At 39.4% G+C, this 14,798-nt stretch overlaps 1 protein-coding gene across 6 annotated transcripts in view; it reads right to left on the bottom strand.

Annotated features, from left to right (window-relative positions):
• Nucleotides 1-3,074: 3,074 nt before the first annotated feature.
• The window catches only part of IL18R1 (interleukin 18 receptor 1), a 43,712-nt gene continuing 31,988 nt past the window's right edge, over nt 3,075-14,798 (bottom strand). For 5 of the 6 annotated variants that reach the window (XM_038386913.2, XM_043513712.1, XM_038386912.2 and 2 more), the window contains 4 exons: nt 13,588-13,724; nt 11,509-11,670; nt 8,762-8,920; nt 3,077-6,781 (listed from right to left, as the gene is read on the bottom strand). In XM_038386913.2, coding sequence (XP_038242841.1) covers nt 6,402-6,781; nt 8,762-8,920; nt 11,509-11,670; nt 13,588-13,724 — 838 coding nt within the window. In that variant the 3' untranslated portion in view covers nt 3,077-6,401. Of the gene's footprint in view, nt 6,782-8,761; nt 8,921-11,508; nt 11,671-13,587; nt 13,725-14,798 lie in introns of all 6 variants that reach the window. The other variant, XM_038386910.2, reaches the window with a different exon arrangement.

Genomic DNA, 14,798 nt, shown 5'->3' on the forward strand with positions numbered 1-14,798 from the left:
TATCCTTCTTAGGTTTGGCCAGATATTACAGATGATTTGTACTGCAAACAGCCAAATATCTAACCAAAAAGAAACAGCCAAATGCAGTGCAGTGGACTGAAGAGTGTCAGAAGGCCTTAAAGCAACACTCATGTCTGACCCTGTGCTAAGGGCCCCAGACTTTGACAAACCGTTCCTAGTAAGCACAGATGCATCCAAACGTGGTGTGGGAGTAGTCTTAATGTAGGAAGGACCGAATCAAGAGTTCCATCTTGTCGTGTTTCTCAGCAAGAAGCTGTCTGAGAGGGAAAGCCACTGGTCAATCAGTGAAAAGGAATGTTACGCCATTGTCTACGCTCTGGAAAAGCTACACCCATAAGTTTGGGGACGGCGTTTCCATCTGCAAACCGACTGTGCTGTGCTACAGTGGCTTCATACCACCACGGGAAATAAAAAAAAACTTATTTGGTGGAGTTTAGCTCTCCAAGATTTTGATTTTCAACATACAACACATCTCAGGAACTTCAAACAAAGTGGCTGATGCACTCTCCCGTGAAAGTTTCCCAGAATCAACTGGCTAAAATCGTCCTTGAGATGTGGAAAATATTGTTAGTCTTTATACAGTTGATAGTCTATTTAGAGGCGCATGTGTCTTATTAATTCTGTTTTCTCCTAGAGCTCCAGGAAGAAATCACAGCCAGTGTTTTCACCCTATCTGTGATTTGGGGGGCATGTCATAAAAATAAAGGGAAGGGTAACCACCTTTCTGCATACAGTGCTATAAAATCCCTTCTGGCCAGAGGCAAAACCCTTTCACCTGTAAAGGATTAAGAAGCTAAGATAACCTCACTAGCACCTGACCAAAATGACCAATGAGGAGACAAGATACTTTCAAAGCTGGAGGGGGGGAAACAAAGGGTCTGTCTGTGTGATGCTTTTGCTGGGAACAGATCAGGAATGCAGTCCCTGAAACTCTGTTAAATTAGTAAGTAATCTAGCTAGAAATGTGTTAGATTTCCTTTTGTTTAATGGCTGGTAAAATAGCTGTGCTGGATGGAATATATATTCCTGTTTTTGTGTCTTTTTGTAACTTAAGGTTTTACCTAGAGGGATTCTCTATATTTTGAATCTGATTACCCTGTAAGGTATTTAACATCCTGATTTTACAGAGGTGATTCTTTTACCTTTTCTTTAATTCTTCTTTTAAGCACCTGATTGATTTTTCATTGCTCTTAAGATCCAAGGGTTTGGGTCTGTGTTCACCTGTACCAATTGGTGAGGATTTTTATCAAGCCTTCCCCAAGAAAGGGGGTGTCGGGCTTGGGGGGTTATTTTGGGGGAAGACATCTCCAAGTGGGCTCTTTCCCTGTTCTTTGTCAAACACATTTGGTGGTGGCAGCATATGGTTCAAGGACAAGGCAAAGTTTGTACCTTGGGGAAGTTTTTAACCTAAGCTGGTAAGAATATGCTTAGGGGGGTCTTTCATGCAGGTCCCCACATCTGTACCCTAGAGTTCAGAGTGGGGAGGGAACCTTGAAGCTACTCCTTAGACATCAGTGCTCAACCATATTTTGCCTCAGATGGCACTGTGAGTGCTAACACCAGATCTGAATTCAGCCACTCAGTTTTTAAAAGTCTTAAGTCCCAGCTACAGGGTGGCAAATACTGCTTTGTGCCAGCCTCCCACAGCAAGGTAGTCCCTTGATGCAATTGAAGCACAGTGATGTCTTGCAATGTACAGTAAAGTGAACCTTGTTGTAATCATCTTTTAAAATTTTGCCACAGACCTGCCAAAGTCTCCTCCACAAGAGTGACACAAAGTTTTAAGCATGTCAGTGGACTTGAGAATTACAGAGTACACTGAGCCATGAGCCTGCTATATTCTGTGCTCTGGTGGGAATCCTTTTTCATTAATTAATATGATAGTTACATTTCGAATGGTGCTTACATTCTCTACCCCCTAGAGGCCAGACACTAGAGCAACCAGTAGAATTCCCTAGCTGGAGACTTCCCCTATGTATCTAACCTATATTGAAGTTGAAATGAAAACATAGGACACTCATGGTCTATCTGCAGCCGCTTTCAGTCAAGCTGAGGAAGCAGCTCCCCTGGCTGACCCACAGGCAGCTGTGCTAGGTTTGTCACAATTGGAATTTCTAGTTTTGAACTCTTGCAGCTCAGTATCTTACCTATTGTTTGTAGTCATCATAATGCTAGTTACACACTGTTCCACTCATATTCTTGCCATGGTTCTGAGGGGGTGCCATGTATAAAGCTACTAAATTTTAGGGCTGGTCAATAAATGCAGGTACAAAATTGTAAAAAATGTTGAAATTTTTCATTTCAATTTCAAATTTTCCAAACACTGTGACCGCTCTACAAGCTAGTTGAAAAACAGTTAACAGCAGAGGATTCTGCTGATTCAGCTACCACTTCTATACCAATTACTTTCAAATCTCTCTCTCATCTTCTGACCCCCACCTGCTACCTGTTCTCACATCTCCAATTGTTTTATAGACATCACCTCTCAGATGACTCAATGACATCTGAAACTCATTCTCTCCAAAAGTAAACATCCCATCTTTCTCCCTAATCTCTCTACACCACTTCCTTCTGTATCACCTTTGCCAGTTCTATTACCCTTCCCATGACGCAAGCTAACAACTTCAGGTTCACCTCTGAATTCTCTCACTACTTCTCCCCCACAGCAACTCTCTAAATCCTTTAAATAACCCAGATCCACCAATTGATCACTTTGCCCACTGATAAATTCCTTGTCCACATTTTAGTCTCATCTTTCCTTGATACCTTTCTCTGCTCCAGCTTCTCACCTATATCCCTTCCAGTCTGTTCAAAATGCTGCTCCCAAATGCTCTGACCCCATCATTCCCCTCCGGGATCCCATTCCTGGCTTCTCTGTTTTGGTGCATCAAATTCAATTTTCTTATCATCAGATTTCATCTTTCAACTTTCTTTCTTTTTCAATCTGTGCTATATTGTAACCTCTTTGGTGCAGGAAATGAATGTTACCCTACAGACGCCAATGTTGCCACCACTAAAGCCAATAGAAATGTTGACCCTACGGTTTTAAAGTGTTAAATAAATTTATGGTGCTATAATAAAGAATAAAACAGGCACTGTACACTCAAAGGTTAACTACTTATATAGCTGTGGAAGAGACACAAACATTGGATCCAAATCATATATGTATTTTATAGCAAGAAACAGTCATTTACTTAAGTTCATACTTAAGGGAAAGAAAGAAAGGAAGAAAGAAAGAAAAAGGGAAATAACTATACAACACCAAAACATATGCCATATCTTCTGCCATGCTGCTAACATTAAGTTATTATGAACATGATCAGGAATTACAACACTTATCCATATTTAAAACTTTTAAAAATAATTCAAAATTTAAAAAGTCCCAGAAGGTTACAACAGTCTTTATTTTGAACAGATTCTATCCATAAAAAGTGCAGATCTTATTTTCACTTAATTTTGACCGACGACAAGCAGAATATTCCCTTTCACCAAAAGTGATTGTAACTTCATAATGTAGCCCCTTGCAGTACAGCCACACTTCAGCTTCCATCTCTGCTATCTGAGAGGTCTGGTGGTAGGAAAAACAGGAAGGGCCTTTACAAAAGGTATCAAGGGGGAAAGGAAAAGACTTTTGAGAAAGTACTGTCATTAATAAATGATATTTCCAATATGACTGAGGTATTGAATTCCATTTAGAAATCTGCCTTTAAACAGATGTAGTTTGGACATTTAGGAAGTAAGAAATGCCTTGTAAACACAGGTACAAATAAAGCATATGTAACAGAAAGTTTGAACATATACAAAACAGCATGGGCAGGTGATACAACTCCAGTGGTATCAAAGTGTTGCTCTCTCCCTGTCCCCAAACCCTCCAAATCCTGCATTAAAGGCAGGGGACAGAAGTAGTATTGGCAATCCCCCACATCTTCTAGAGAATACAAGAATTTCATTGGGTTATGGTTGTTCCTGACACTGGCTTCCACAAAGGGAGTGGTCAATGAATGGGGAGAGGATGAGGCCAGCAGAGATATTTTCCAAAGGTAATGCAGTGACTGTGCTCCCTTTGTGCCCTGGGAAGAATTTTACAAACAGAAAAAATAATTCCTGGAATTCCTGCTGGGATGAGGGAACTATGTATTATCCCTTAAACAGTACTGTGGCTCTATACTCTTAGACTCTCTATACAGTGCTGCATGCAGCCAACAATCCAGAGTCTCATTAACAGCAGTGGGCATTAATGAGGTAACATTTCCTATAATGAACTACTCTTGAACAATTTCTCCCACGTTCTGGGCACAATTAAGGTTTATTCATCATCAGTGAGGCCTGTCTTACTTAGTATTTTATATTGGACTTCTGCAGTATTTGTAATGGAAGTACAGTTTAGAATTTGACACTTCACTTATGTTTGATTTTTTTCCCCCCTTTGTTCCCTGGTGTACAGGATTACGTTCCAAGGGCTAAATTAACCCTTTTGTAATTCTGTGGAGTCAATATAGCTACAGATGGAATGAATTTTGTACTGTTTGTTTTTGGGGGGCTTTTTTAAAAATATGAACCACGCCCCTTTCAGATTCCAGTACCAAAGAGGTAGTCTTGAATCATAGCACCTGAATGGATTTTGAGAGCATATTTATTTTTCCTCAGCTTGGTCTGTGAAGATCCAGTGGGATATCTGACTAGAGCTGGCTGGAAAATGGAAATCCCTTCCTATGAAAAAATGTCATGTTTTTGAAAACATTTTCACCCCAATTTGGGACAAAATTTCAAAAAATGAGAGGACCAAAAGAGAATTTTTTGTCTTGCCAGCTGCCTGCCTGGAAGCCTCTTGTCAATTTTGTTTTCTCCCTGCAGGTTCCTCTGTAGCCAAGAAACAAATCACGCTGACTGAAAATTCCCAACCAGTTCCATATTTGACCTAAGACTGAGCAAGAACATTCTAGTAGTAGCAGGATTTAGGAGCATCAGGTTGAAAAAAGTCAAGGAAATTCACACTATCCCATTAAACCATCTATTGAGAGTTACTATCAACTATGCACTTGATTGATGTTGCTGAACACTGTGAAGAGGCCGAGTTTGAACACTTTCCTAAAAGTCCTCATGTGCTTAAAGCAGAAAGAAATAATCATGGGCATATCTGAAAGCCATGTTCAAAAACACAATCATAGAAACCCTGACCAAGTGCAACTGCATAGCTTTGTACTTTGGATCTTGTAAATACTGAATAAGCTTGGAAGATCTGCTGCTCTAGAAGCCAAAATAGAGGCCTAGATTCACCACTGTCTTGCACCTTATGTCACCATTTATATCTGTGAAAATCTGTATAAAACGTGACCAGTCTGACTTGGTGTAAATAACTATTCACAATGCCAAGGCACTGGAGAACGAAGACTGGTATCTTAAATATTGGCAATTATTTTTCCTTCTATCAAAGTACCTTAGACCCTCGACTCTATCGCCTCAGGCCCCTCGCCTGGAAGCAGCTCAGATACAAGTTGTACGTACTGGCCTCTCTGGAGAAAGTGTTATTCTCCACTCCCCTTACCTAAACAGTTATTCAGAGTACTCTGACCTGAATAACACTAATCCAGGGACTAAAATATTGCTTTGCAATGATGCCTACAAAAAACTACCATCTGGCACTGGTCATGGCATTGACTACCTGTAACTACTGAGACTACTATTAGGATTGATATACGCAAATTCACCATATTTCTACTGTTATCTTGTCCTCCCCATCCCCTTCTTCCAACCCATCACTCCCCTCCTCCCATTTATCACTTTATTTACCTGTGTTATATTGTCTAAATCCTAGATGTTGAGCTCCCTAGGGCAGAAACTGTCTTTGTGTTATATGTTTGTATAGGGCCTAGCACAATGTGGCTCTGATCCCTGATTGGAGTCCTTACATGCTATCACAATAGAAATCATAAATAACAATAGTAATCACATTTCTAAATAATAATACTTTGAAAATATAGACTATTCACGGCCCTCAAATTGCTTTACAAAAGTGTATACGTGGAATTAATGTTTTTCTATGAGAAATGAAGAAACTGTGACACAGAAAGATTTTTATCTGCCCCATGTCCACAATGAATCCAAGGCAGAGTCAGGTCAGATTCCTTGGGGCAGTTCCTCTGTTTGTGTAAACTGTCAGAGCCCCAAGGGGTAAGGGGCAGGGTTAACCTAGACCTCTGGGCTATGACAATTTATACAAGCTGAGGATTTGTCTCATCTCTCAAGTCCCAGCCGGTACTCTATTCACTGGACCACGTTGCCTCCCTAAAACACGTGCACTTAATATCTTCCATATAAGTAACACCATGTACTCATTTCTGAAGCATGTTTCTTTTCCAGTTTTTGGTTATAAGAATGTTTTAGACTCCCAACACTTGGGTTTCTTCTTCCGAGGTAGGGCTCATAGAATTATTGTGACTTCTGATGTTTGTCTTGGAAGCTTTCACTGGCATCAGGTACCGAAGGTTCTTCCAAAATCTGGAATTTGAAGGAAGAGACTTATCCTCTTTCCACTTCACAACTCTCCTGGATGGTAGAAGCTCCAGTGATTTTGGCAAGAAATTATAATCACTTATGAGCATGAATTCAATTAATATTATTTTAATCTTCCTTTCAACCAGTGCCTTATGCAGTCCAGTCTCAAGTTCATACATGACTCTGTCAGAAATGTAGTTCTGGCTCAGTATAATGATTAATCTTCTGCTTTTGTCAATAAATGAATGGACATCATCAACAACAGCTGTAAATTGAAAGATACAGTCATTATTAAAATCAGTGGAAAGTACAGGCATTGACAAGACATCTTTTAGCAGTAGTGATACTACTGTACACATTTCAAAGTGACTAAATTACTGTATGTTTTGTTCCTTCCTAATCTATCACTCTACTAAGTAATGTGAAAAAAAGAGGAAAAAAAACTCAGATGTTTAATTCCGATCAATTTATGCAAAACAGCAATGGAATCCTAATTTGCCTGTAGTCAGCATACATTTCTTTCATGTTGGAAAGCAATTACAAACCAACATATCAGCTCTGGCTATTCCTTATTTAACAAATAAGATCATCCATAAAGGTCCATCCTGAGCATCAGAGTACCTCCAAATTAAGTCATCAGCCATGCACAGCTAACCATCTCCTGTAATGCTCACTAAACTTTTAATCCTCACTTTACTACCTTTTGTACTACCAGATACCTTCTTACCTTCTTATTCAGTAATATCTGTATCATAGATAACCTCAAGTGTGTGTAATACTAGCACCCTCTGTCAAATGTAACAGTATAGATTACTACAGAATGACATCTAGCAAACCATTATTTCACAGGTTTTCAAAACCTGGTGCTTTTTTAAAAGAGGGATTGCAGAATAATTTTGTTATTAAAAACAGTGAATGAAATTAAATGGAGATGCCCTATATCCTGCAAGCAACATGTAACAATATGCTCATGCAGGGCCAAAACTTTACCTAAACATTTTTTCCCCCTATAGACCTCAGAACTACATGGAATCCCACTGTACTGTCTGAGAATTGCAGCCTTTGTAAAGGGTCATCTATTTATAGACTTTGTATATTCAAAATTCCATGTTATCGCATCTATCTATTTTAAAGTATTTCTGCAGCACCCATCACATTGGTGTCAGCTATAACTCTGATTCAGTTTTAATAAAAGCTGCTTCATCTTCTACATTTTAAAGATTGCAGAAATAGGGGAAATGTGTGTTTCATAGGACAGATACAGCAAGAGCAGTTGTATTGTAAAGCCAAGCTTACGGTTTCTGACAAGCTGTAAACAGAAAGCTTTCTGAAAAGGAAGAAAGTCAAAAGCAGAACTTTCACATTCTGTGGTAACACTACAGCTAAATTGTTTTTCTCCTCTGAATTAATCTCAGCATTTAACTGGATAAAGGGCAATGTTCTATCCTCCACAGATTATTATTGTTTGGTGGGCAGAGTGACATATTTTAACTGATAGAATTGTATGGTCTTTCTTCCATCGGGGCTCAAAATCTGCTCCAATTCCATGCACTGCTGGAAAGAGAAAAGGTGTTGGCCTTCTAAAACTAGTGGGTCTTATAAAATCTGTGCAAATCCTGGGAAATCTGATGACTGTCTTGTCAATGGTTGACCTGCTCTCAAGCTGCACGGTAGCAGCCAAGGCAGGAAGTCTATGGGTGTTAATGATGCTTGAAGAAGCATTAAGTCACAGTTTGTATGCCAGAAAGCAGAAAAGAATATGGCACAGAGAGCTGCTGCTACCATGCTCCACCCTCTCTCATTCTTGTCTCTGAAAGCTATGAATACCCAATCCTGTAGGCCTTTCATGTTCTAGAAAGGGAAAGAGCATGTCATAGAGCTAGTACTCCCCCATGCTCCTCGATGCACTGTGGCCAAGATGCACCTAGTGGATGATCCAAAGACCATTTAAGTCAATAGGAATCTTTCCATTAATTTCAATAGCCTTTGGATCAAACTTTTCCTTTGGTTACCTCCACACACTGAAATGAAGGACAGAATAAGTCTGAACTTTCTAAACAGAGTCTGATTTTTTATGCATGTTTGATGTGTATTCTGTCATTTGCACCCCAAAATAGAATCCCCTTTGAAAATGAGACACTTAAGCAAAAATGCCACATTTGCAGAGATCTTTCTAATTACAGATCCTGGCATCTTTGTGAGAATTTTGTATCAGTTTAATACCAAGGACATTCCATTTGCTTACCTCCTCCAGGAGATACATCCCGCTCAAATATACACAATTTGTAACCAAAATGGTCTTCTAATGTCCTGGGCAATATCTCCAGAGCAAATTTTCTTTCTTCTACATTGGTAGATATGGAGTCTTTCAGGTAAGACACAAAAGCATCATATTCTTTTCCATCTGGAAAAAAATGACCAATTTTTCTCCTGTTGGTGACTGAACTGATCTGACCATTACACATATGATAGCTGACCCTTCACCCCGACCCTTACAACTACTGCCCCACTGGCAACGATTTTGAGATAAGAGCTTTCTCTCATCCATCTGTCCAGTCACCTTTCACACAATATATCCAGGATCAATTTCAATCTGACACAAATAGATCTACCCACTTTGTTTTCCAAAAGCGTTGCAAAAACTGTGTCCCTTTTTTATTGAAAATTATTGAAATGTGAAATTTCTTGACCAGTACTAATCATACCTAGTTAAACTGAACTTATTGATAGAAACTTGCATCATTAAACTATGATTTTATCCTGAAAAGTAAGTCTGTAAAAACAGCATTGTGGGATTCCAGGTTTCTTTCAGTTCTTCTCCTACATTAAAGACTGTGAACCACTTTGAGATGATGAAAACCACTTACTGATGAAAAAGCTCTATATAAGAGGTAGGTATTATTATTATTCCACTGTTGGGCAGTGTTGCAGTGTGGGGATTGTCAAAAGGGAAAAAAATCAGGATATATTTTATTTTATGCATTTAGATTTATAATAGCATAACAAAAAAAAGGCACCTTCCCAGGCCATAAGTGCTGTTGGCAGTTAGTCACACAAATACACACATCAAAACATAAAGACAAATTCAGCAGCAACTTCCACCATATATAGCAATTAATTAAACCTTATAACTGAACAATGAAATATTGCACCCTGTCCTCTTCAAATATAGTTTCCTCAAGCAGCGCCTCCCAAAATCCATTGTAAAAAGGATAGCTTAACAAAGGATAGCTCAAGAACATCTGATGAAGTGAGCTGTAGCCCACGAAAGCTTATGCTCAAATAAATTTGTTAGTCTCTAAGGCACCACAAGTACTCCTGTTCTTTCAACAAATTGAGGCTCTCTCAGACCAAGGGCCGTGAAGCAAGTCCCAAAGTTCAGAGGTACTCATAAAAAAATGGTCCACCTCATTTCTACTGAGAGAATTCCATCTTGAGCACTTCTAACTGATCTCAACTGTGGCACTATGATACGGGGAAAGAGGTGGGTCCTCTCAAGTATGTGGGTCCTAAGCTATTTAGTACTTTATAGGACAAAAACTTTATGGTACATGCAGAAACCAATAGTCTACCTTTATCGGTTATGAAGCACCAGTGTAACACGTTTCTGGTGAGATTCTCCACCTTAACAAGCAGGCTTTAAGATCAAGACTCAATTAAAGCACACTGCAGTAATCTACCAGTTAGGTAACACAAGCACGAAATCACACTAGCATGGTCTGTATCCAAGAGTAAAAGCTTCAACCGCCTAGCCAGATGTAAAAGAAAAAGACTGCCCTAGTCCTGATGAAATCTGGTCATCCAGGGAAAAGTGGGAATCTAACCAGGCTCCCAAGTTGTGGATACAAGAAACAAGTCAAGGACACACATCTGCAATCACAATAAATGGACATAATCCTCTTCCTAGCTTCCACTGTTTCGCCCCAGCCTACTAACATCAATTTTGCTTTATCTGGATCAAAGGTCAGTCACCTCACTCTCTTCCATGTCCCGATCTCTACCAGACACTGGGAGAAGCTTCCCACTGTGCCATCTGAGTCAGAAGACGAAGAAACACCAAGTTGGGTGTCAACACCACAACCCAAGTTTTGTTACTAACCCTCCTATACATGTTTAACAGGAGGGAACAAAGTGAAAACCTGTGTAAAACTCCACATGACAGAGGCCCTAAGGGCTCTCTGGGATCTCCTCAAGAATGTAGCCCCAACCATGCACTCTGAGGTCCTCAAGTGAGTCAACAATGCTTTGTGGTCAACAATAGAATTAGAATAGAAAAAATATTGGCACATACAATGTATCTTCATGCATTATTAAGAGATTACCAACCAATGCAACTAGTGCAGTCTAGGTACTGTATATACAGACTGACAAGGGTTAAGGAAATCTGAGGTATCTAGATACTATGAGGGTTGTCTCACCAAAACTGTCTCAGAAACTAAACCATGAAGGTAAGATCAGACCCAGAACAAGTTGGCCAATTGTCAACAACAAGTGATGGCTTCTTTGTGACAGCCTGCCCTCCTTAAGGCAGACATTGACAACCCCCATTAACACTGGACCAGCATCTCTCCAGTGATCTCCAGAAAGCACATGAATCTAGAGCACAAGTCAGGTGAGCGCAGAAGGAATCTGACAGCTCCAGGGTACTCGTCTTCTCAGAATCGCCTCTTCTTTCTCTCCTCCACCAACCAATCCCTGACTTTCAGAATGAAAAAATCAGGACACATTATAGGATGACGCATGCTAAAACAGTATGTAATGCTATCAGACCTTTGCTATTTTTTCCAACTCCCAGACACTTCTCTCCTAGCCAAGTCCTTTCTTGTTTACCCCTCTCCATCTGTTCCTACACATGGATTCCTCTCCTGGATTTTCTTTTGTTTCCATCTCATTATTTTATAGAACCTACCTGAAGCCAGAGTACACTATTTTATTAATAGTTTTATATCACTAAATGAACTTGTTTCAATGGCAGCATTTGCCAAATCCTACCTCCTATTGTGTCATCTTTTCCAATGATGTCCCTGTAAAATAAAACTAAGTCAACTCTGAATATCACAGAGAGAACCACCAGGAGCACAGGAACAAATGAAAAGAATACAGCCACAATAATTCCAGTAGTAAATACATGTTGGGAGAGATCTGGAGGGTTCCCTGTAAAACAAAAGCCCAAGAAATTACAACTTTGTGACACAAGTGGCTGATGACATGATTTTTCTTACTAAAAAAGTCATTATTATCATCTGACAGCTAGAACTAGAGAACTCTACTTCCAATGTGAATCCTTTCCTGGTAACATCTCATGTGGCTATCCATCAGTTTGTACAGAAATGGGGAATGAAACATGGGACAAAGCTTTCAAGGTTTACTCCATAGACTGCCACCCTGCCCCTGGCCCCAAATAAGATGTATTTTACCCCCTCAGCCCCACACTTGACCCACATAAAGCCAAATAGACAGTCTTAGCTGGGTGAAATGAACTGGTCTGGGAGAACCCCAAAATGTCACACTTGATGAATATTGTATGTGACTCAGTTTCCCCATTCAGCTTGGTAATGCTGCTTGACTGAATAGAGCTAAACCACAGGAGGCTGTAAAGGGGTTATTACAGAACCTGGGAGGAAAGGTGAGGTGATGACAGAGATAAGTAATCCTCACATACACCGATTCAAAGGAGTTAGAAGAGAACAATGGCTGGCCCACCAGTTGGTGGGAGAATTGACCTAGTTAGCTCTATCCAGGCCAGGATATGTCAGTGAAAAGGCTGACAGTCTGCCTGAGATATCTTTATGCAGTGTTGTTGTAGCCGTGTTGGTCCCAGGATATTAGTGAGATTAGGTGGGTGAAGTACAAATTTATTTTATTGGACCAGCTTCTGTTGGTGAGAGAGATAAGCTTGAAGAAGAGTTCTGTGTAAGCTCAAAAGCTCGTCTCTCTCACCAACAGAAGTTGGTCCAATAAAACATATTAACGCACCCACCTTCTCAGTATGAGAGAGACACAGCGTATGTCTGCACTGTAGACATACCCAATTTAGCTGTAATCTAGATAGCTTGGATACCAGAGCAGTGAAGCTGTGACAGCATGCACTTCTGCATGGGCTGTCTAAACCCATCTGGGATCCTGGGTAATTTCTTGTGGAACTAGATGCTACTGAAGCTCATGCTGCTGCAGCTTCACTAGCTATTTTAAAGCTAGCTCAGATATGTCTACTCGAGTTGCAATCACACCCACAGAGACAGAGGGAGAAGACCGCAAGCAGTGTAGGATGCTTCTGTGAACTCAGAGGTGGGGAATAAGCCAGGCCTGCCTGAGCTATGGATAGAGAGGTTATGCTTAGGTAAGGGAATATGCCTGCAGGACTCTTATTTTAAATCTACTTCTGTGACTACTAACTTGGGGCCCACTCAAAGAGACCTTGAGAAGGGACAGTGGTGTAGTTAGCCCAGTAACCATGACAACATGCGTGCCATGTAGTGTTGAAACCAGTTTTCCTCAGCCAGAAGGAGATACATAGGAGGAAATGGGATCTTTGGGGGTACTAATAGAGATGCAGAAAAATACCCCTCCTCCAGGCTTTACCTTAAAAAGTGCTGATTCTTAAAGGATATAGTTAGGCTTGGCATAATGGGTGGGGGGGAGGGAGAATAATTTCAACAGATGATGTCAATGTCTATTTTTAAGCATTTTTTTATTTTTATGGATTTAAATTTTCATAGTTATGGGAAATTATGGGGAGGGCTTCAGACAAGTTTTAACAATAGTAGACTTCAAAAAGAGATTCAAATAGTCAAAGCTTTATAACCATTAAAATACAAATCATCAACTTCACATGTCAAAATATACATAGTAAATATCCTTAAATCAAACTTTAATAAGTTCTCAAGCAGCATTTTTCTTACTTTGCCTAGCTATATATTTTGATTATTATCGATGGAAATATATTGTCATCAATTTTTGCGTGTATAGTGAAATTGACATTTACCAATAAAAATTTAATCCTTCCAAGCCAACACATAGTATTTGTAAGTCATTAAATAGCAGAAGTAAGAGTATTATATCATACTGTACCTTTCTTCAGTTTAAATATTTTAAATTGTGGTTTATTTGTAGTTTTCAAGAGGCAGGTATAATTACACTTCAAGTCCTCCTCTTTAACCGTTTTAATCCACAATAGTTTTGAGGTATACTTCTTGTTTCCTGAATTACTACAACAGAAGTGCAGAGTTAATGAACAGTCTTTCCTCATTACTACATCCAAAGGAGTCATTTCAATAAAGTAATTTAAAGGCACAAATATTATATGTAATGTGGTCTTAAAGGGGTGGCTGTTTCCAATAGCCTTCTTAATATTCACACCCAGTATGGATTTTGTAAGTCTAAAAATAGGCTAACAAATAACCCTTTCAAGATATTCTTCTTCTTCACCTTCACAGTTAAGATATAAAACCTGATGTTTAACAGATCATTATAATAAGAAACTAAGTTTTTATGATTCTTTAGGACTGCAGATCAGAATGAACTAGCTGTTCTGTACTAAAAAAAAAACAGTTAATGAAGAAGCCAACTCATACATTAGATATATATAACTACATTGCTTCCCTTTTCCTTCTCATTGTCAAACTTAAATTAAGCTTTTCACTGAGGACAATATATTCTATCAGCGAGATGTGGAGCAGAGTCAGCATGGTCCTGTTCTCCACAGGCCCCTATGGATGAGCAAACCCAAGATTTATTAGAAATTAAAATTCATAGTAGTTTATTAATAGCACCTTGGCCTTGGGCCAATGCAGAAAAAAAAAAGTACTACAACAAAACTTAAAACTAAATCCAAAATTATAATATATTACAATACTCATAAATTCAGATTTAAAAAAGGACATACATCATTAAAGAGTATATGATCACCGTGCCACTTGCTTTTGCCTTATTTTAGTGGCTAACCATGCAAATAGGATAACTGCTTGAATCACAGACACACCATCAGTTCCTAACAAATATTCTTTGTCCTCACCCATAACTATTTCACATTTGGGGACAATGTGAAATGCTTCAAATCAGCAGCACTGCTATGGGTACCCAAATGGCCCCACAGTATGCCAACATTTTTATGGCTGACTTAGAACAATGCTTCCTCAGCTCTCGTCCCCTAATGCCTCTACTCTACTTGCGCTACATTGATGACATCTTCATCATCTGGACCCATGGAAAAGAAACCCTTGAGGAATTCTACCATGCTTTCAACAATTTCCATCCCACCATCAACCTCAGCCTGGACCAGT

This window comes from Dermochelys coriacea, chromosome 1, assembly GCF_009764565.3.
Source record: "Dermochelys coriacea isolate rDerCor1 chromosome 1, rDerCor1.pri.v4, whole genome shotgun sequence".
Taxonomy (NCBI): Eukaryota; Metazoa; Chordata; order Testudines; family Dermochelyidae; genus Dermochelys; species Dermochelys coriacea.